Raw genomic sequence first — 19,705 nt, 5'->3', positions numbered from 1 at the left:
GTGTACAAACATATTTTAATCTCCATAAGTAAGGTCTAGAAACCAGTGATACTAAAAGATAATTCAGAGTAAGTTCTTCCGAGAGAAAGACCATGGGAAGAAGTCAGCAGAGAAAGCCAAAATTGGCTGCAGTAATTGAGGACATTGGGAGAAGTCCATTGCCTCATATACTTCTCATGAAAGGAGGTAGTTGAATACAGACGTGGCAGTCTGCTTGTGGGATCTTATGCTAAAACTGTCTTAATTACTCTTATATAGAGTAATTCAGATGGCTGACACAGTTAATTCTTTTTTGTACGCCTAAACAAAATGACATTTTCTTCGCATTTGATAAAATTGCAGTAAATAACTGTCAATCTTACATCTCTTGCTATTAGCACTTAATAGAATTGAAGAGGTTAATGAAAAACATGCTACACACCTGGCATTTCCTTTTTGAATTTTTTCTTGTGGCCCAGTTGCTTAAAGATAATCTCAAGTGAAGATACTCTTACAAGACTTTCCAGTGAATATAAGAATTCATTAAATCAGGCCCTAATCATGTTTAATTCACTTTCCTGTCTATAAAAAATATTTTTAAGAACTGATGTTCTTAAGCGAAGCGTGGGAATATCTAATCTTTCATGAATTATTTCTTCTTTTAGTCCAAGGAAGACCTTTTGACGTTAAAGAGATGTTTTTGGAGGACATTTTACGAAGTACTGGGTATACAAACAAAGAGATGGTAAAGTACAAAAAAGAGAAGCAGCAAGGTTGGTGGACTTGTTAATTGTTATGGCTTGACAATGAGTCTCATTGATTCATTGAAAAACAAGTAAAATGATTCTCTTCTAAAATTCTGAAGTCAAATTGTTAAATGAGACACAATTAGATGACAGCACCTCTCTTTAAAACTCTGTGTTTACATTGTAGATGTAAATTGTGATTAAAAAAAGTATTTTTACTTTCAGTGGTTATATTCTTACTTCTTTTAGTTGATAAATGTTATATTTTTCCTAATTATTTTGAAGTAGAATTACATACATGTGTGGGCTTTGCCCACCTGAACACTATAGAAGCATAGCACAATATGCTGACATTTAGGTGCAAATTTAAGTGTGGCCATTAGAGGAGGCGGGATTTTGTACATATTGCACAGAAGTGGTTTCTACTATTAATATTTTTAAGTGTATTCTTCAGATATGGATGCATTTAACATATTTAGGTCAAGGAGCAGTAACACACTTGAACCAAATATAGGGGGTTCTTTTCAATTTATTAAGTATTTGGGTATATTGATCACAATATTTGAGACGTTTTCCTGATAGCTGAAAGTAATTATCCTCATGAATATTAAAAAAAATTTTTAAAAAGGCCAACCGCAAAGCTGCAACATTCAGTCTTACCTACACATTTATCATGGTGCTCAGCTCTGGTCACTGTGGGTGGAAAAGCTCAGTGGAGGCACTCATGGCTTCTGCTGTTTCTTTTACCAGTACACAAAAATTAGTTGTTACATGCAAGAGTTATATCACTGCTCTTTGTCATTTCACTTCTGGAGAAAGATCTGGATTGAGAATTGTGTAGAAGTTACTTGGGAATCTTGTTTGAATGCAGCAAGTTGCAGGCTTAATGGGTTAAGCAACCAAATAATATTTCTTACCTTGTTTTTATAGCAGCTTTTTGCAGTAGTGCGCTTTGGGTGTCCTTAATCATGGAATTTTTATTGGACTGGTAACAATGTTCTAGATTAAATAAGAGCTCAAACAGTTTAAACTTTGTAATTAGATATTGCTATTTTTTTAAACTGAAATTAATGGATAATTAGGATGACTGTAAAACTTTTAATGGAAATTCTTTATGCATTGTAGAAGAAAAACAGCAAAGCACTCTTACTGAGTGGTGTTCTGCTCGAGAAAATAATACTAAGCTGGAACCTGAGAGACCAAGATTTGTCCCAAGGGCTGAAGAGTGTAGTCTTTTGGGTGATGATGGTGACACAGTATTTAATCAACTGGTAAGCTTTCCCTTTTGTTGGGAGAGGTGTTTAAATCTGCTTTAAAAACTGTTTTCCAAAGATGCTAGTCCTGTAGAATTTCTTGAAGGGCATTAACATATTTTATAGATGCTTTTTTTAAATTACAAAGTCCTACTCTAGTCAGAGTGTGCTTTTCACTTAAAATGGTTTGTGCACTACTTCTCTTCAGCTTAAATAGCTGAACTGCCATTGCATAAAGTATTTGCATGATGCAGTAAATGCTTTAACTGGTACCTGAATGCTGGATTTCTGATTGCTACTTGGAAAACAAACTGTTCAATTTTTTCATGTGTAATATATGAGAATAAAGATAAATCTTGGAAGACATCTATCTTTCAATACTGTTTTTCCTCTTCAGACTGAAAAAGATGCGAATTGCCTTGAACTATGGTTAATAAAAGAAATGGATTCTTGTCTTTCTGACATCTGGTTGCATAAAGATATTGATGCCTTTGCTCAGGTGTTCCATCTCATTTTAACTGAAAATGTCAGTGGTAAGTGTGTCATCTTATAACATAATAAAAAAAACAATAACAAAATTACTTGAATTTCTGTGGCTGCTCTGTCTCCAATTTCAGAGGTTGTTAGGTTTGATTTCTGGTGCCTATTGGAAAAGTGACTAGAATTAGCAGAATTAATGAATTGTTTAGTTTATTTTGTTTGTACTTGTTTTGAAGTATTAACAGACGTTACACTGTGTCTAAAGTAGTGTTAAATTCATATGAACTGAGTGGTGGGATGAAGTCAGAAAACAAATTCTCTCTGGTCTAGATTTTAAAAGTCATATAAGCCACATTCATATCGCATTTAGGTGAAAAAGTAAGAATGTTTTTATTTGGTTTGCTGCTTTATTTGTTTATTTATTTATTTATTTGTAATTCTCAGTTGATTATAGGCACAGTGAAACCAGTGCGACTGCACTAATGATTGCTTCAGGGAGAGGCTTTTTGAGTCAAGTAGAACAGTTGATCAGTATGGGAGCAAGTATCCACTGCAAATCATCTAATGGCTGGTAAAAACAAACAAACCAAAACATAGATTCATTTGTCGGTATACAAATGAGACAGGAATTTCTTTAACATTTAAACTAATTGCTAACTTAACAGACTACTGTAAGCAATAGTAAATTTTGACATTCGAAGCATTTTCTAACTTATATTTATGACATTGTATTCTGGAAATCATAAACTGAATTCTCTAATTCACAGTCTTTGGCTGTGTGTCTTTTGAAGTGAGAAGTTTAAAAAATATGTCTGTATACTCTTTCAGGATGGCTGTGGACTGGGCTAAGCACTTTGGACAGACAGAGGTTGTTGACCTGTTGGAATCCTACAGGTGAGCTATAACTACTTTGCAGAAGCAGTTGGAGGGAAATGTTGAAAGGAAATTTGCATTTTGTCTTCTAATCAGAACAATTTTTAGCTTTTTATGCCTTTACATGTAACCTAAATAGCAGGATTTCTTTGAGACCAGGAATGTTTTGAAAACTTGGTCTTTAAAAAAAAAGTATTTGTATTCAGTGTATCTCATTGATTATGTTTGTGCAAATCCTAGGATAAATATAGTTAGAGTGGTGTAGAGTTCTTTCATGTTATGATTTTTTATCATTTTGATGTGGGCATTGCTATCATGATTGTATGTCTAGCCAGGATATGAGTATACTGACTTAGATAAATAGAAATAATGACTCTTCCATGTACCATTTTAATTTCAGATGCTTATTTAGGAAACAGACCTGTTGTGTTTTTATCTATACATTGTTGTCTATACATAGTAGCCATATTTAAGAAACTTAATAGAAGTAACATTTACACTAGGTCTTTCAAGAATTGGTTTCTGATACCTTACAGTTGCAGTTCAGTTATCATTTTGTAGAGACCAGTATTTTTAGAACACTTCTTAGTGTAGTTTCCATTTGCGTAGTGTCTGTTCATGTGAGGAAAACATTTGGGAAAGCACTTATTTACAATACTTTTTATTTAACAGGTAAACAAGTAGTGTCTTTGTACTTTGAGTTCTGACACTGCTTGTGGCTGTGTTTCAGTAGAGTAAGAAAATTAAACTTATGCTAAAAATTGAATTTCATGCTTTGTTGGATTACACTTAAATCAGTGAATAGTAATAGTATTTTGGAGATGCTGTTCTGCTACTCTTTAAAATTAAAATTTGAAAGGAGTAGTCTTCTTGGTGTTGGTCTAATTTTAGTTGGTGGCTGAATGCAGACCTGAAACAAACAGCCTTGATTCTGCTCTGTGCGTTTTAGTGCTTCAGCAGGATTTGGAAATCTGGATGAAAGTTCCCTGGTCCGAACAAGTGGTAGTGACCTTAGTGCAGAGGACAGAGAACTCTTGACAGCTTATCATCACAGTTTTGATGATGAAAAAGTGGATCTTGACCTCATTATGCACTTACTTTATAACATCTGTCATAGCTGTGAGACCGGTAAGTATGAACACACACTCCCAGTAAATTACTGTACTTTCAGCCTTTGATGAATCCTGCCCTTCTTTTGGAAACACTAAATAGATGAAACCTTCCAAATGCTACTATGCACAGTTCTGATGCGTATTTTAAGTGAATTTGCTGCTTAACTCTGCAAACCCGCTTCTTTTTCAGGAGCAATTTTAATATTTCTTCCTGGATATGATGAGATAGTTAGCCTGAGGGATCGTATTCTTTTTGATGACAAGAGATTTGCTGACAATGTGCACAGGTAAAGCCTCTGGTTCCTATGGTTGAGGTTTTCATTGCATCTTTTAAAAATACTTAAATGTGCTCTTTGTCTTGCATTAGATATCAGGTTTTCATGCTTCATTCAAATATGCAGACTTTGGATCAGAAGAAAGTGCTTAAAAGTCCACCTCCTGGTGTGCGCAAAATAGTAAGTTATAGAGGACTTTGTCAGATACTGTATTAATCTCTTTTGTCTTTGCTTTTAACTATGGTTTTGGTTGTTTTATTTGCAGATTCTTTCTACAAATATAGCAGAAACCAGCATAACAGTCAATGATGTTGTATTTGTCATTGACTCAGGCAAGGTGAAAGAGGTATGATGAGTTAAAACTTTCTGTGATAAGTAAACTTCCTAGTGTTACTCTATAATATATAATAGGTAAATTTTAGAGTACTGTTTTCTTACAGTAGGGTGACAGCTAGTGCATGTCAAGTAACAAAGATCACAGAAGTTTTGACATTTGTTTTATGACAAATACTGTAAATAATTAACTGTTAATAAACCTTGTAAAAATGATTGTAGATTGAAATGCTAATGTATTTTTTTTAATTTACAATTTCTGTTAGTTATTTTAAAACAAGTCCATCTGTTTAGACCACTGACTTCCTGAGACTTAAGAGAACACTGGGAGTTGCCTTTGTCCTACTACTGTGTCAAGTCCAAATCAAACCCATTAAGTTTTTAAGTATTGCTTATGATGTGTTGAGTGCCCATTCCCAAATTACATGTGAAGGAAAGGAGAGACAGTATGATGAGGTAGTTTAAGACTTAGGTCTTTGAAAATGAAGTTGGATTTCTTGGGGAAGATACATGCCAAATTTCTGAAGTTCCTATGGTAATACAATTTTTCTGTAACTTTGCATCAAAGTTACAGTGAGACAAAGAGGAAGACTTTAATCAATACAACAAAATGTTTCTTTCCTGATTTGTGATAATTCAAAATACAGTTCATATCTTTTATTGACTCAAAATTACCTACTGAGAATAGAAATAAAACTTCAATTTAGGAAACTATAGCACAAAGATAATGCAAAACATGTATTATAAATTCAGTTGGATGGAGGTACTTCAGAGCATACCTTTGTGCCAGAAAGTGCTGGTGTTTGTTCAAATTATTTTTTCTATTTTTCAAAAAGCTTCTTTTAAAAAGCTTGTTAATAACTTTTTATTTCATGTATCGTGGTTAATCCTGGTTTTATGTTCCTTGCTCTGCTTTTATAGAAGTCTTTTGATGCACTGAGTTGTGTTACAATGCTGAAGATGGTGTGGATTTCAAAAGCCAGTGCTATCCAGAGAAAAGGCAGGTAATAAATGCTTCATACTGATTTTTATTTTGCAGATATTCACCATCCCATATATTAAGAGTAAAGTGCAAAACTATAGCAGCCACCATGGGTAATGTTTCTGGGCTAGTCCAGTGTAATGTTGAACAATGGCTAATACTTCTCTGCAGTAAATTAAGAGTCAGTATGTATTTTCTTGGACTAATTTCCCAAGATACAGAAAAGCAGCACTCAAGAATGTCCCAGAACTTATATTAGGTCTAGGTTGTTGTTGTTGCTCCTCCATGAACTTAATTCTTCTTTCTGCCATGTAGCACCAGCAGCCACAGTAACTTGTCTGTGGGCAAAGTACTGCCTACTGCTAGTTTTTCGTTTTTATCCTGGTATCCCTTTTTTAGAAGTGACACTGAGAAGTGATTCCTTATTGACCATCTCCAAAGTATTCATGGCTTTGCATATTCATCAGGGTGCTCAGGATCATACTCTTCCCAGCGCTGTGAGATGTGTGTAGATAGCAACAAATGCCTGTTTAGAGACAAAATGTTGTAATTATCCTCCAGCGTTTTGAGCATGAATTGTGAGCATTTGCTGTCTCTTTTCCTTCATTCGCACATTTTAGGGTCTTCATTCTGGCATTTACATCTAGACTTCTAACTGGGGTATTTGAAGAGAAGAAACAAAGTTGGCAACTTAGGTTCCCTATGGCAGAAGATGGCTGAGATTTGGCTTGATCTCAACTTAGGAAAAATATGATATCACTTTACTTAGATAGGTCTTACTTCTTTTTTGCCCAGATTTTTCAGTGTAGGTTTAAAATTACAGTAGCTATTGAAAGTATTTTCTTAAAATGAAATTATATAATTTTTCATACTGTAATTACAAAAATAATTAATGTACTTGAAAAGTATTTTGATTCATATGAGGGACTTCCTCTTAACAACGAGATTACCATTCTCTTAGGCCGCCTTCTGCATTTGCATTATAAGTTTGTGTGGGTTGTTTCTTGTTTGGTTGGGTTTTCATAAAAAGAAACTAATTTTCACAGCTTGACACATTTTATTTTCCAGGGCTGGGCGGTGTCAGCCTGGAGTCTGTTTTCGCCTCTTCAGCAGGCTCCGATTTGAGAATATGTTGGAATTTCAGACTCCAGAACTTCTGAGAATGCCACTTCAGGTGGGTGTTCACTTAGAAGTTACAACTTCTACAAAATGTATTATCACCAGACTATACTAATAATTCCAAAAATGTGTGTATTTTCTCTTTCCCAAACCTTAATAGTACTTTTATTCTTTTTAATTTGCAGGAGCTTTGTTTACACACAAAACTTCTGGCTCCAATTAATTGTCCAGTTGTTGACTTTCTTATGAAAGCTCCTGATCCTCCACCAGCTTTAATTGTGAAAAACGCTCTGCAAATGCTCAAGGTCAGCAGAGGAATGCATTTAGATGGGAGTTGTGTTTAATTAGTATTTGTGATGTGGTAGCATATCTTACTGACTTTCATTTGTACTGAAATTCTTGTTCACTTATTTAAGGATACTTTGAATTTTTGTTGGTTTTCATTTTGTGTGTTTATCTATTTTTCCACGTTAAGGGAAGGGACTGCTGTAAAATCTTGAATTGAAACTAGTTTGACTTGCTTCTTTAGTGTTTGGGAGCAAATTTAGGTAATGTCCAATATTCATATAATTTCTGCTTCCATTGTAAATGAATTCTGCCCCCGTACTCCTTCTTCCCCTTTTCTGTACATCACCACCTTTTTTTCTTTTTTCAAACAGACTATAGATGCCATGGACCCTTGGGAAGATCTCACTGAACTTGGTTATCATCTCACTGAATTGCCAGTGGAGCCCCACCTCGGTAAAATGGTGTTGTGCGCCGTTGTTTTGAAATGCCTGGATCCTGTTCTCACCATTGCCTGTGCTCTCGCCTACCGAGACCCCTTTGTGCTGCCCACGCTGGCCTCTCAAAAGCGGGCAGCCATGCTGTGCAGGAAGCGTTTCACTGCGGGAACCTTCAGCGACCACATGGTGCTTCTCAGGGCTTTTCAGGTATCCTTTCAGAATGAGGGCTGTTCACTCATCAGAGTAAATGACCGACCAGCCAAGCTGGGCATAGAATGGTAGACTATGGCCTTTCTGTATTTTGGACTCACAGATTTCTGAAGGACACATTATGTCTGACCTTTTCAAACCTGGTTACATTCTGTAAGTTCCAGCAAGATGCCACCTTATATCCTGTTACATGGGTAGCTTAAAATATTGACCTTGACATAGTGATCTCTATAATAACATAATGAACTTAAAATAAAATAATTATCATTATGTTTTGATTAGGAAACAGAGGAAAAAAATTCTTGTATTTAAATAAATCAGGTTTGATACATTTGTTTTGGTTAATTTTATTGGCATAAATGTAGCTTTTAGGACTCTGCATTTTTTAATTTTAGATATTTAAATTAGTAGGAAAATGTTAAAAAATTATTCTTCACAGGCGTGGCAGAAGGCACGCAGTGATGGCTGGGAGAGAACCTTCTGTGAAAAGAACTTCCTGTCTCAAGCCACAATGCAAATCATCGTAGGAATGAGAACACAGTTGCTTGGCCAGCTTAGAGCCTCAGGTAAATAGGTTAGAAAAAGTTCTAACATAGTTTTGGAATTAGGTGTTAACAAACAGTGTTCACTCGTCCTTTTCCTTCCTAAGTTGAAAAAGACCAGTACATATTCATGCTGGGCATGGGGGAGATGCTAGGGCAAGAAAATGTGGCTGGGGAACAGCTGAAAGCACCCTGATTGTTCAACATCCTGCTGTCCTGCAGTGTGAGACATGTTTCCTTGGGTTTTTATGTTCTAGTAAATTTTTTCCTGAGGCAGTTGTTAAAACAAGTTCAGACCCTGGGTTCTGGGGTAGAGTCAGTTAATTTCAGCTCAAGCTTGTTGTCCCTGGAGAGTGTCCTGAATAATGAAATCCCTTTATCCCTTACTGTCAGTGTGCCTGATCTTCATGTGCCCTGCTTGTTCCTTGCATGCTTCTCTTGGTCCAATGGCAGTTTATGGGCTCTTCACTGACTCAGTGCGGGCAGCCCATTACCTGCTCTTATATTACAGCTTGAGCCAGCCTTGGGGCCCTCCAAGGTCTCATCCTTTATCCAGAGGTACCTTTACTTCCCCTGCTTAGCTGTTCATGCTAACAAACAGTTCGCTTGCGCTGTATTTAAAGTTCACTTACTCAAGGTTTTGAGCAGGGTCCACTCAGTTGTAAGCAAGTTGCAATTAAACTACACAATTTCTAATATTCTGTTAAGAAGTATTGTAGAAAGTAATTCTATTCTACATTAGTATGAAACCCCTTACCAGGAAGGATTTCAGTGAAAGGGTTTCTTCTTGGTGCTCTTAATGTTGGCATTTGTGAAAAATGCAACTAATTTGTAGTTTATGTAACTTTTTTTTTTTCAAATTCCTTTTGAGAAGCAAAAAAGCAGGTCTTAAATACAAGCAAATATAACACAGTTTTGACCTCCTTCTTTCTTCAGGTTTTGTTAGAGCCAGAGGAGGAGCTGATATTAGAGATGTTAATGCTAACTCTGAAAACTGGGCTGTAGTTAAAGCTGCCTTAGTGGCTGGGATGTATCCCAATCTTGTGCATGTAGACCGAGAGAGCCTGGTCTTAACTGCACCAAAGGAGAAGAAAGTGCGATTTCATCCAACCTCTGTTCTTAGTCAACCTCAGTATAAAAAGGTAAAGACGCTTTGAACTTTTGAGAAAATATTTTTTTCTCGCAGGTGGTAGAATGAAAAAATTGGAGTTGGTGTATTTTTCCAGTATTTCAGTTAGTCCTGCTAAGTGGAACAAGGCAAAATAGTAAAAAGAAAAATCTAGTTTTAGAAGTATTTGGATGAGGTTACAATCTCTGCTCATTGTTATGAGGAAAAAGTTCTTCTCTGAAACTGGTATTTCTTTAGATCCTCTTTTAAGGCAAAATATTTTCCTTTAAGGTGATAGGATGACTTTTAAGTCTGGTTGAATATACTTGTTCTTTTCTTATTCTTGTGTATGTAAATATTTATGTATTTATTTCTACATATATAAAGTAGGAAGTAAGTTTAAAATTTATTTTAATGACACATAGACGATAAAATAACCTAGTCTTATTTGCTCCTGCACAGATTCCTCCAGTGAATGGTCAAACTGCAGCTGTTCAGGCACTCCCTACAGACTGGCTGATATACGATGAAATGACGAGAGCTCACAGGATAGCAAACATCAGGTGCTGTTCTGTTGTGACACCCATCACTGTGGCTCTCTTCTGTGGACCAGCTAGGTTACCAAGTAATGCTTTACAGGCATCTTCATCCCGTCAAGGTATGCCGGAGTCTGGATTTGGAATGTTTGCATTGGTGTTATACTAGTACGTGATTTGGAAAACTTATTTTTCAAGTCTATTTTCTGCATAATTTGGCTAATTCTTAAAATGACAGAGCTATATACAGTTCCTGTAGCTGTTCAGGAATAATTTATAGGCTGTGTAACAAATGTCTTGAGTTTTGTGAATCTTTGTAAGTTCATAATGTTTATGGTTCTGGGTGGGGTCTTAGAAATTTCAATGTAGTTTTCATAAAAATAAAAAAATGCAACTAAAATGTTTAAAGACAGTACTGATACTGAGAATTGTAGTGTGTATATTTTTTCTACAGCCTAGTTTATTTGATACTTTGAACCAGATGATTCAAACTGAATAATAAAGTTAACGTGGCAGATAATCACATTGCTTCAGTTGACACATGCATTTTAAAGTTTATTTTCTACTGATAATAATGTTTAATGTCAAGTTAGCCATATTATTAGCTAGAAGTAGTAGAGAATTTATTAAAATTTCTATTTTTTATATTTAAATGGCGTGCTGTAAGAGTAGAAGCAAAAATAATCTTATCTGTTGTCAGTTCTGTAGAAATACTGGTTTGAAGTAAGAGTCCAAGCTGACTTTCCTGACTGCTCCAAAACTGTTACCCTTAAAATAATGTTAATGCTGATTGAATTGCACTTTGAGAAAGGAATCCTAAATAGCCATGTGCATTTATAATTTTTTTTCTTAATGTTATAATAAGATATAAAGCATAGAGCAATGTGTGGTTTTACAAACGACTTCAGGCAGAAGTTTCATAATGGCTTGTTATTGATGAAGGTACGTGAGAGAGTCAGATCACATCAGTATAGTTTTTTTATGTAGTAGGGCCCTTAAGAGGTCTGGGAACCAGTTCTCCTAACTGAAGCAGAGACCTTCCCTGAGGTGTATATGCAGAAATGAAAAGGTGTGTGTACAAATGTATACATTTTAAGTGAAAATTTTGAAGGAAAATTAGCTTATTATTCTGTAAATAATACAGAAATGTTAATGTACCTTTTATACTTAATTCAGGAGACAGTGATAGCAGTGACAGTGAGATGGAGGACAGAACAACTTCTAATGTGTCACTGCTGAAGCTAGATGAATGGCTTCACCTCAAACTGGACTCTGAAGTACGTAATCTATCACTTCCTTGCTTGTTTTGTGTAGAAGAATGTTTATGCCATAATGTCCTAAAAAGATTCTTAAAACAGTTGGATAACCAAAAATGTACTGTAAGAATGGCTGTTGTGATCCCTTCAGGTCTCTCAAATTTACAGGAAAGCATACTAAATGAGTTAACCTTTATTTCACAAGTTCAGTAAGAAATTTGAAAAGCATACAAACATAGACTCAATCTTCTTCTGCCCAGGCTAGTCATTTGTGTAACTTCACATATTCAGCATCCAAGTTGTAGGGCTTCCTATGGATTGTAACAACCCATAACTCTTAAATCTTGCACCTGTGAGCAAAAGGGAAGAAAGAATTAGTTACCTAGCTGACTGCAAGAGTATTCATCCTTCTTCTTCTGTCATGGTGCGCCTGTCCCACATAGATGCAGGAAAGCCTCAGCAGTCAGCTGCTGTTGGATCTGCTTCGAAGCAATCTGCAGCAAAGCAGTTTGGGTAAGCTGATGGTTTATGATTTTCAGTTTGGCAGTTTGATCCATTTCCATAAGTTAGGAGATTGTAAAGAAACTGCCAGACGATAGAAAATGGCTGCAGCGAGCAGCAAGCTGCAGGAGTAGTGGCTGCACAATGGCTCTTCTGCTGTTGTGGTCACCTGTATTGCCTGTGTGGTGCTCCTAGCACACAAGACCTTAGCTTTAGCTGGGTTAGTCCAGATTTGAGCAGGAGTTGAGAGTAAAAATGGCATATTGTGTATTTCCTTTTCTGAGAGGATGAGTAAAGTTGCTTGACTAAAATGGAGCACCTCAAACTGGAACTACTGAAAGAAAAATGCTGTCACATTTTATAAAAAGAAGAGAAAAGCCCCCACCTTTGAAGATACAAAGTTTTGGTTATTGCAAAGCTCTGATTGTGTTAGAACATAGAGTAACCAGAGGTCTTTTCCATCAAGTATGTGTAAAGAGCCCATAAATACAACCTGAACTGGCAGGAAGGGCATTAGACATGAAAAGACTGCTTTTAAAGGGAAGATAAATTTTTAAAGTGAAAAATGAAAAATCCTGTGTGTTTACAATAGAATTTTAAGTTTTGTGCAGTGCAGCATGAAATGGTTTAGAAATTATCTTGGACCTGCGGAAAGAAAAGATAACAGCATAATTTAAATGTGACATTTTCTTTCCCTCCCTGAGACCTTAGTCTTGCCTTTCAGTTTGCCAGAATGCTGCCTGATAGCAAAGACCCTTTGCCTAACTGATACATTTTTTTTTAGTCTTTAACAGAATTGAAATTCATTACAGGCTGCTGGTTTGCTGTTGCAACTCAGACAGAAGTGGCATAGCTTATTTCTGCGTCGCATGCGAGCTCCTTCTAAATCATGGTCTCAGGTTGATGAAGCAACTGTAAGAGCAGTTGTAGCTGTTTTAACTGCTGAAGAACAGTCTGCAGGTTTGCAGCAGCCTTCAGGAATTGGTCAGAGACCAAGACCTGTGGCTTCTGAAGATTGTCTTGTACCATCTACGTGGAGGTCAACTAACACCAGGAGAAGTACAGCAGAAGCTGAGTTCTCTGACTCCTCTAATGCTGAGAAGTAAGATGTTGAGATTTTCCAGAGACTGTAGCTTGTAATTTATTTATCTGTAAAAACATCACTTGAATTCCTGCTAGTTCTAAGAAGAAAGAAACAATATAAATACAGCGGAAAGCTTTGATACTGTCCTGTGCTGTGCTGTAGTTGTGATTTCATTGGGAACTATTTAATATATAGTCTGGCTGTTTGGGAGAGCAGTCAGAAATAGTGTACATGAGTTGTGCTACTTGGGAAGTAGCAGAAGAGGTTTAACCATAACACTCAGAATGAATGCATCCTTTTTGGTTTAGTGTTTAATATGCTTTGGAATGACTGTAATATATGTGGTCATCCTGTAGGCTGATTCGTAGATATAAATTGTTCTGTGACCTCTTACAAAACTCATGGTCTGTTGTGTATCTGCCTTTACTTTTTAGAGTTCCCATGAGGTCTACACGTCCCATGCTTCATCAGCCAAAGAATTACAAACGAAAAAATATTTTGCACTCCAAACAAACTTCAGATGACAGGTCAGATCGATCATCAGTAAAGTCTGCAGACAGCAGTAGCTTCCCTAGCCCCTGTGCTAGTCCATCTTCTCCAGTGTCTGGAAAGGTACAGTTCTCATAAACATATTACCCTGCCGTTCAAAATTAATAGAATCTCTTGCAGCAACCATCAGGTATTGTATTGATAAATTAAGAACCTAACTTAGATTTTCATTGTTACCTACCACATAATATTTCTTTTGGAATCGAAAATCAAGAAGAAATATCCTTGTTATACTAGTTTTAATACAATAAAAATATTATTCTTTGCAGTCTTCTGAAGTAAGCTATTCAAAGTAGAAAAAAAATCCAATTTTGAGTTTGGTTTTTTTTTTTTTGAAACTTGGTATAATAAACAGTGACAGTGTGTACAGTACATGCATTTCTGAATTCTGTGGATTCTGTCTTCCTCTGTTTCTGTCATAACATACATTGGTACTGATTCTCTTTAAGTTTTGTGTTATCTGCATCATTATGACTGCTTGGCAGTTTGTTTGATGATTATTTAATAAATCATACATTTTTAGTGAGGTTATTTTCATAAATCTCCCTGTATTTTTTTAATTCAGCCAATGTTACAGGAAGAAAATTTGTTTCTTGAAATTGGAAATGCAAGTGTGCTGCAGGCTACAGTCTAGAGTGATTAATTTTGTGTCATCTGAAGTTGTCTTAGACTTCAAAAAATTGTAATTAATCACTAGATTCTGTAGGCCTGTTCTGCCATAATTGTTTGTTGCCCCTCATGAATAAATTATAATTTTGATAAATGCTTAAAAATGTAAAACAGATGTAAGTATGCTTTCAAGTCAATTCTGACAGGAACAGCTGATAAGTAGTATTTTTCTTGTATAATCTTGGAGAAGAGAGGAAAAACTCCTTGAAGGGTCTGTCTGCATACGTGTAGAACTTCAGAGCTAAAGCTTGGTTTATGTTATTGTATTTATTCATTTAATTTAATTCTTTCAGGCTTCCAAATCACCTTCACCAAGACAAAATACGCCAGTTCGGTACTTTATAATGAAAAGTAGCAACTTGCAGAACATTGAGATTTCTCAGCAGAAGGGTATATGGTCCACTACGCCAAGTAACGAGCGAAAACTGAATGGAGCCTTTGGGGAAAGCAGCATGGTTTACTTAATATTTTCTGTTCAAGGCTCTGGACACTTCCAGGTGAGTTTTTAGCTGATACCAGCTGTTGGTGCTGGTTGATGGTTTAAGGGAGTGCAGCAAATGGCTATGTACAGTATGGAGGGCTTTGCTTTTGACTTCAGACTTTCTAATAAATAGAGTCTTGTGCCAACGTCTCTGGTTGCTGATGAAGAGTACTTCATTGTTCTCCAGAATACTCCCTTTTAATGAACTCAGTTTTTCCCTCAAAGGATAAAACTAAGTTGCCTCCAAACATAATGAGTCAGAATAATGTTTCTACCCTGCATAAATGCTTTAAAACAGCAGCAGTGGAACAAAGAAAGAAATCCATACAAAGCAGGGGATTGCTGCCTTTTTCTCTGCATGCCAAAATACATGTTTTAAGTGAACAAGAAGACAAAATCAAGTCACAGCTTTCTAAATCCAGGAAACTCTTATGTCTGTAATACAAATTTTAATGAAAACTGCTCTGCTGGAACTGTAGTTTCTCAAAGTTAGGAAGCTGGAAAGTCATGGCCATGTTTCTTCCAGAGCTGTCTTGAGTTCGTGTTTAGTGAGGTATTTCTCAACAATTTGTTGACAAATTTGTGGCCAGTTTAAAGGTAAAGACTTGAACTGCTAGTGCAAAGTTGCATATTAACTGTTTTGTAACTTCAATTGCTGCAAGTAAAGAAAGTTCATTTTACCTCTTTATATATTATAAACTATTAATAGAAGTCACCTAAACTTAAAATCTAACGAATCAGTCCAAACATAGAGATCTTGATGATACCACTGAAGGATTGTGGTGAAATGTACATATGTGTACAGTGATTTGGTAAATCCAAATGCCATATTGGAAAGTAATTTTCAGCATACCAGTTGAATCTGAAAATGAGCTGTTGTATTGATGCTCTTAGACAAGAAAGCTGGGAGGGAGGACACACTGAAGTGAGGATGTAGGTGGATTATGTTGCCTTGCCCTTCCAGTTTTGACAATGCACTGGATCTTGATGGGAATGTGAGATTAACATTGCTAATAATATTTTCTTGCCTCAGGTGTCTCTACTTTCCACCTGTATTTTTCCTCTGTTCCTTTTATTAATTTCATTGATTTTAATTTAAGGCTTGAGCTGTCTAGGACTGCATGACTTAGAGCAGCAGTGTGTGCTGGTAACTTCAGGCAGTGCACTGCATCTCTTGGACTCCTAACTCATAACTGGAGTAAATTTGCCTGTACAGTTGTGCATTATGCGTGGCCTGGGTTTATTTTTGGTTTGTTTGGTGTATGTGTTTAAAGAGTATCCTTAAGGAAGTTATGCAGTCTTGGATTTGTGGTTTCTTTCATTTAATTTCTGAATATTTATCTTGCTGGAATTTCTTTCAGGTTCATTAAAAAAAGAACTTTAAGCAGCTGTAACTTATTTATTTGGAGAATAGGTCCACATTTTTAATTGTATATGAATGTTTGTTAAACAAAGAGGGAATAAGAGATGGAAGGACGGATGGGAGGAAAGACGGATGGAAGGAAGGAAGGGATTTTTGAATAGTACAAACTATTCCTCACAATTCAGTAGTGAGGAATAGCTAATGGGGATAGAACGTTCATCTTGATACCTTGCACTTTTTACAACAGCTTTTCAACCTCTGTTACAAAGCCCCTTGAATGGTTATTGTGAGAGATGAATTGAACGACATCCTTTATGGTGAAATTCTAGAAGGTATATTGGAAGCAGAAAAAACAAATGATGCTGCTAACTTTCTAGGTGTAAACATTTTGGAAGATCCAGCTTCATGTGTATGAGTGTTTGAATCAATCACTGAAACTAATTTGAAAGTTTCATATGAAGTCCACTCATTTATTTAATTCCAGCTTAAATAGACATGTTCTCATTATGTTCATTCTTTCACATTTAAATTTTTCTTCCAGGGTTTTGCTAGAATGTGTTCATCAATAGGGTGTGAAAAGAGTCAGGTCTGGGGATCTGCTGGATTTGGAGGTGTATTTAAGGTGGAGTGGATCCGAAAAGAAAGCATTCCTTTTCAGTTTGCACATCATTTGCTCAACCCTTGGAATGACAATAAGAAAGTACAAATAAGCAGAGATGGCCAGGTAGTTATCCTCTTCTGAAGTCTTCACTTGGTGGTACTGTGTTTTCTTCATTAGCTTGTTCAGCCTTGAACTCAATTGTGCTCATGTATATATTAATCTGAATAACAGTTCCTTGGTGTGCATTGTAGCTTCTGCTAATGCTGGATTACTGTTGCAGTAGTGGATTTGTTAAAATCAAACCAGTTTCTTGCTTAATGTTGTTAATCTTGCTTAATGTTGTTAAAAAATATTTAAAGCTGGATTTTTCAAAAATAAATGAGGTGTTGGTGGTGGTTTTATTTTAATTTCTGGAGGTTTGTTTCCTGTTTGATTCAGATGTGTTCCCTGAGATAAAATAGTCTGTCATACCCAAATAACTGTTCATAATTAGAGGTTTGCATTTTCTGTAAAGTCTCAAGAGAATCTTGATATTTGAGGCAGAATAAAGCTTAGTACTGTTCTCCAGTTTATTAAAGCTAAATGCAACTACAATTTGCACAAGAATTTTCTGTGGCAGTTTTTGCATTCTCCTCAGTCCCCTCCCAAAATATCTCCTTGATACAAGATTGTGGAGCTGAACGTTTTGTGTTGTCTTCTCACTGCTTCCCCAAAACCTTTTCATTTGTAAGAATAAGGAAAGGAGCATACTCTAAGAATAAGGAAAGGAATGTAGCCCATGTTGAAGTTGACAGTGCATCTCCTCTAAGTGGCGCTTAAGACCTAAAGAATCTGAGTGATATCAAAAATAAGTGATTTATATTGTCTGTGATTCCACCAAGAGCCACTGCATTATCTGTGACCTGCCTTTCCACATCTCCACTGCATTTAATAGAAGTAAACCTAAAAGATGCGGCGAATAATGATCTTTAGTTAATAAGAAAGTGTCCTGTGGAAGGCAGAAATTGTATGGTGCATCTGTTGTAGTGATGGTGTCTTCATTACAAATTCTTTTTTGAGAAGAGACATTTTGCCTGAAACAAAAACCCCTAAATTGGTAGACAAGAATTGCTTATAAAAGTTTCTAATCTTCTGTTGGCCCCTTCTTTTAGGGATAGTTCTAATATAAGTTACAATAGCAAAAGTAACAATTCTTTCAGACCACCAGCAACCTCTTCTAAGGATTTTGTAATAAATAGTTTTTATATGCACAGTGGCAGCAGTGCTAATAACTTTTCTAATTTCCTGATCGCTTCTAGGAGCTGGAACCACAAGTTGGAGAGCACCTGCTGCAGCTTTGGGACCATATTCCTTCGGAATGAAAAAACTCAACTGATTAAGCATGTCAGATAATGAGAGAGGTAGTTACTATTTCATGTATTGCATTCTGGTTTTATGATAGAGGAAAAGGTATCAACATATACTATATCTGACACGATGTCATTACAGTACTGTCATTTGTAGCTTGTGGAAGAGCAGGTACACAGAGAACTAAATGTTTTCTTCCTTTGATTCCTTCTAGTTGAGATTGTTGAAACATCAGCTCTAACCACTAGAACCAGCAGCATGCCTGCAATACCAAGATAAGGAAGAAGGTGGCACATCAAACGAACTCCTGAAGCTCTTAGTCATGCTAGCTGTTAGCTAGCAGTAAAAAAAAAGCGGGAATTCTATTTGTTTCAGTTTTTCCTTGTTGTAAAAAATGTCAATAAGGTTATCCACCAGTCTTTTTTTGACTGAATTATTTTTTTCTACAGTAGCGTGCAGATACTTGAAAATGTGGTAAAGTTCAGAACTAAGTTTAAAGCAATGCACCACATGTAAGTTGTTTGTGGGTTTAAAATAGCACAGCAGACAGTTTACATTTAAAGCATTCTCAATCCAGTAAATGTATGAAAGAAACCAGTTTAATGTTAATTAATCATTCTTGCAGTTTGATTAAAGTAAATAAATTGAGAATAGATTGTTGGGAGATTCCATAATTGTTTGGTGAACTTCTGTATGCACAGTACAAGAGAGAAGGATATGGTCAATTACAAACAGAGAGAACACTAGTTTTTGAATTCTGGTTTACATGCAGAAGGGAAAGAAGCATGAGACTTTTTTGAATGTGGATTGGTTCAGTGGTATTTCTAGTTTCAATTTTTTTGCCTGTAAAAATACTCACACTTTGACAAGCTGAAACAGTCTTTCAGAGACCTGTGTCCAAATGGTATTCTAATAGTTCACTAACTTGAGCATTGTTATAAGATTTCTACTTCTTTTATAAAAAATAAAAAATAATTACCAGTACAACTTGCTTCATCTTTCAATGTAGTCTTCAATTTTTCTTTCTATACCAGGTCTTTCAAGTTAATTTCTTTCTTCTGTGCTACTGTTGTTTTGGTTTATTGGGCTTTTCCTTAGTCATTAACATACTGTAATATAAGGCTGTTGCAAATTCAGTCTGCTCACTCTCAGCAGTGTTGCTCATTCTTAGGTTAAACTGAGAGCTTTTTCTGCTTCTGAGCTTCTACTTAGTTTCTCTTGTCCTCTTATGATGTTCTCATAGTTCAGGCTATGCCATGTATTCATTAACTCTGGCACAGCATCATTAGAAATTTAAGTTAGACCTGAAGCAGGCTACTGCAGGACCTGGTGCAGTCAATAAAAAAGCTGCCAAGGATATGAATGGCTGTGAAAGAGAAGGAGATGAAAAAGGTATCCAAAGATTTAAAAGAAAATGAATCTTTAGGCATTAAAAAAACCAAACAAACATTTTAAAGAATATATGTATAATATGTTTTCATCTTGAATCCAGAACTGAAGACTCATTTGCACTAAGTAGTGTCCTTTAAAATCCATCTCTCTCTCTTTTTTTTTTCCCTTGGGAGACATTTATTACTTGTT

The 19,705-nt window shown here is 35.9% G+C and overlaps 1 protein-coding gene across 1 annotated transcript in view; it reads left to right on the top strand.

Annotated features, from left to right (window-relative positions):
* LOC120513561 (3'-5' RNA helicase YTHDC2-like) overlaps window positions 1–19,108 on the top strand; it is a 29,340-nt gene extending 10,232 nt beyond the window's left edge. The window contains exons 8-30 of the mRNA XM_039733115.1: window positions 645–752; window positions 1,851–1,996; window positions 2,376–2,511; window positions 2,903–3,029; window positions 3,287–3,352; window positions 4,281–4,459; window positions 4,634–4,730; window positions 4,811–4,898; window positions 4,984–5,064; window positions 5,973–6,055; window positions 7,102–7,207; window positions 7,338–7,457; window positions 7,812–8,084; window positions 8,527–8,653; window positions 9,566–9,771; window positions 10,200–10,395; window positions 11,450–11,550; window positions 12,843–13,132; window positions 13,549–13,726; window positions 14,626–14,829; window positions 16,718–16,900; window positions 18,076–18,177; window positions 18,339–19,108. Coding sequence (XP_039589049.1) covers window positions 645–752; window positions 1,851–1,996; window positions 2,376–2,511; window positions 2,903–3,029; window positions 3,287–3,352; window positions 4,281–4,459; window positions 4,634–4,730; window positions 4,811–4,898; window positions 4,984–5,064; window positions 5,973–6,055; window positions 7,102–7,207; window positions 7,338–7,457; window positions 7,812–8,084; window positions 8,527–8,653; window positions 9,566–9,771; window positions 10,200–10,395; window positions 11,450–11,550; window positions 12,843–13,132; window positions 13,549–13,726; window positions 14,626–14,829; window positions 16,718–16,900; window positions 18,076–18,138 — 3,158 coding nt within the window. The 3' untranslated portion in view covers window positions 18,139–18,177; window positions 18,339–19,108. The remainder of the gene's footprint in view (window positions 1–644; window positions 753–1,850; window positions 1,997–2,375; window positions 2,512–2,902; window positions 3,030–3,286; window positions 3,353–4,280; window positions 4,460–4,633; window positions 4,731–4,810; window positions 4,899–4,983; window positions 5,065–5,972; window positions 6,056–7,101; window positions 7,208–7,337; window positions 7,458–7,811; window positions 8,085–8,526; window positions 8,654–9,565; window positions 9,772–10,199; window positions 10,396–11,449; window positions 11,551–12,842; window positions 13,133–13,548; window positions 13,727–14,625; window positions 14,830–16,717; window positions 16,901–18,075; window positions 18,178–18,338) is intronic.
* Window positions 19,109–19,705: the final 597 nt, after the last annotated feature.

This window comes from Passer montanus, unplaced genomic scaffold (genome assembly GCF_014805655.1).
Source record: "Passer montanus isolate IOZ18808 unplaced genomic scaffold, ASM1480565v1 scaffold83, whole genome shotgun sequence".
Taxonomy (NCBI): Eukaryota; Metazoa; Chordata; class Aves; order Passeriformes; family Passeridae; genus Passer; species Passer montanus.
The sequence above is the reverse complement of the archived record's forward strand: the minus strand, read 5'-3'. Positions and strand labels throughout refer to the sequence as shown.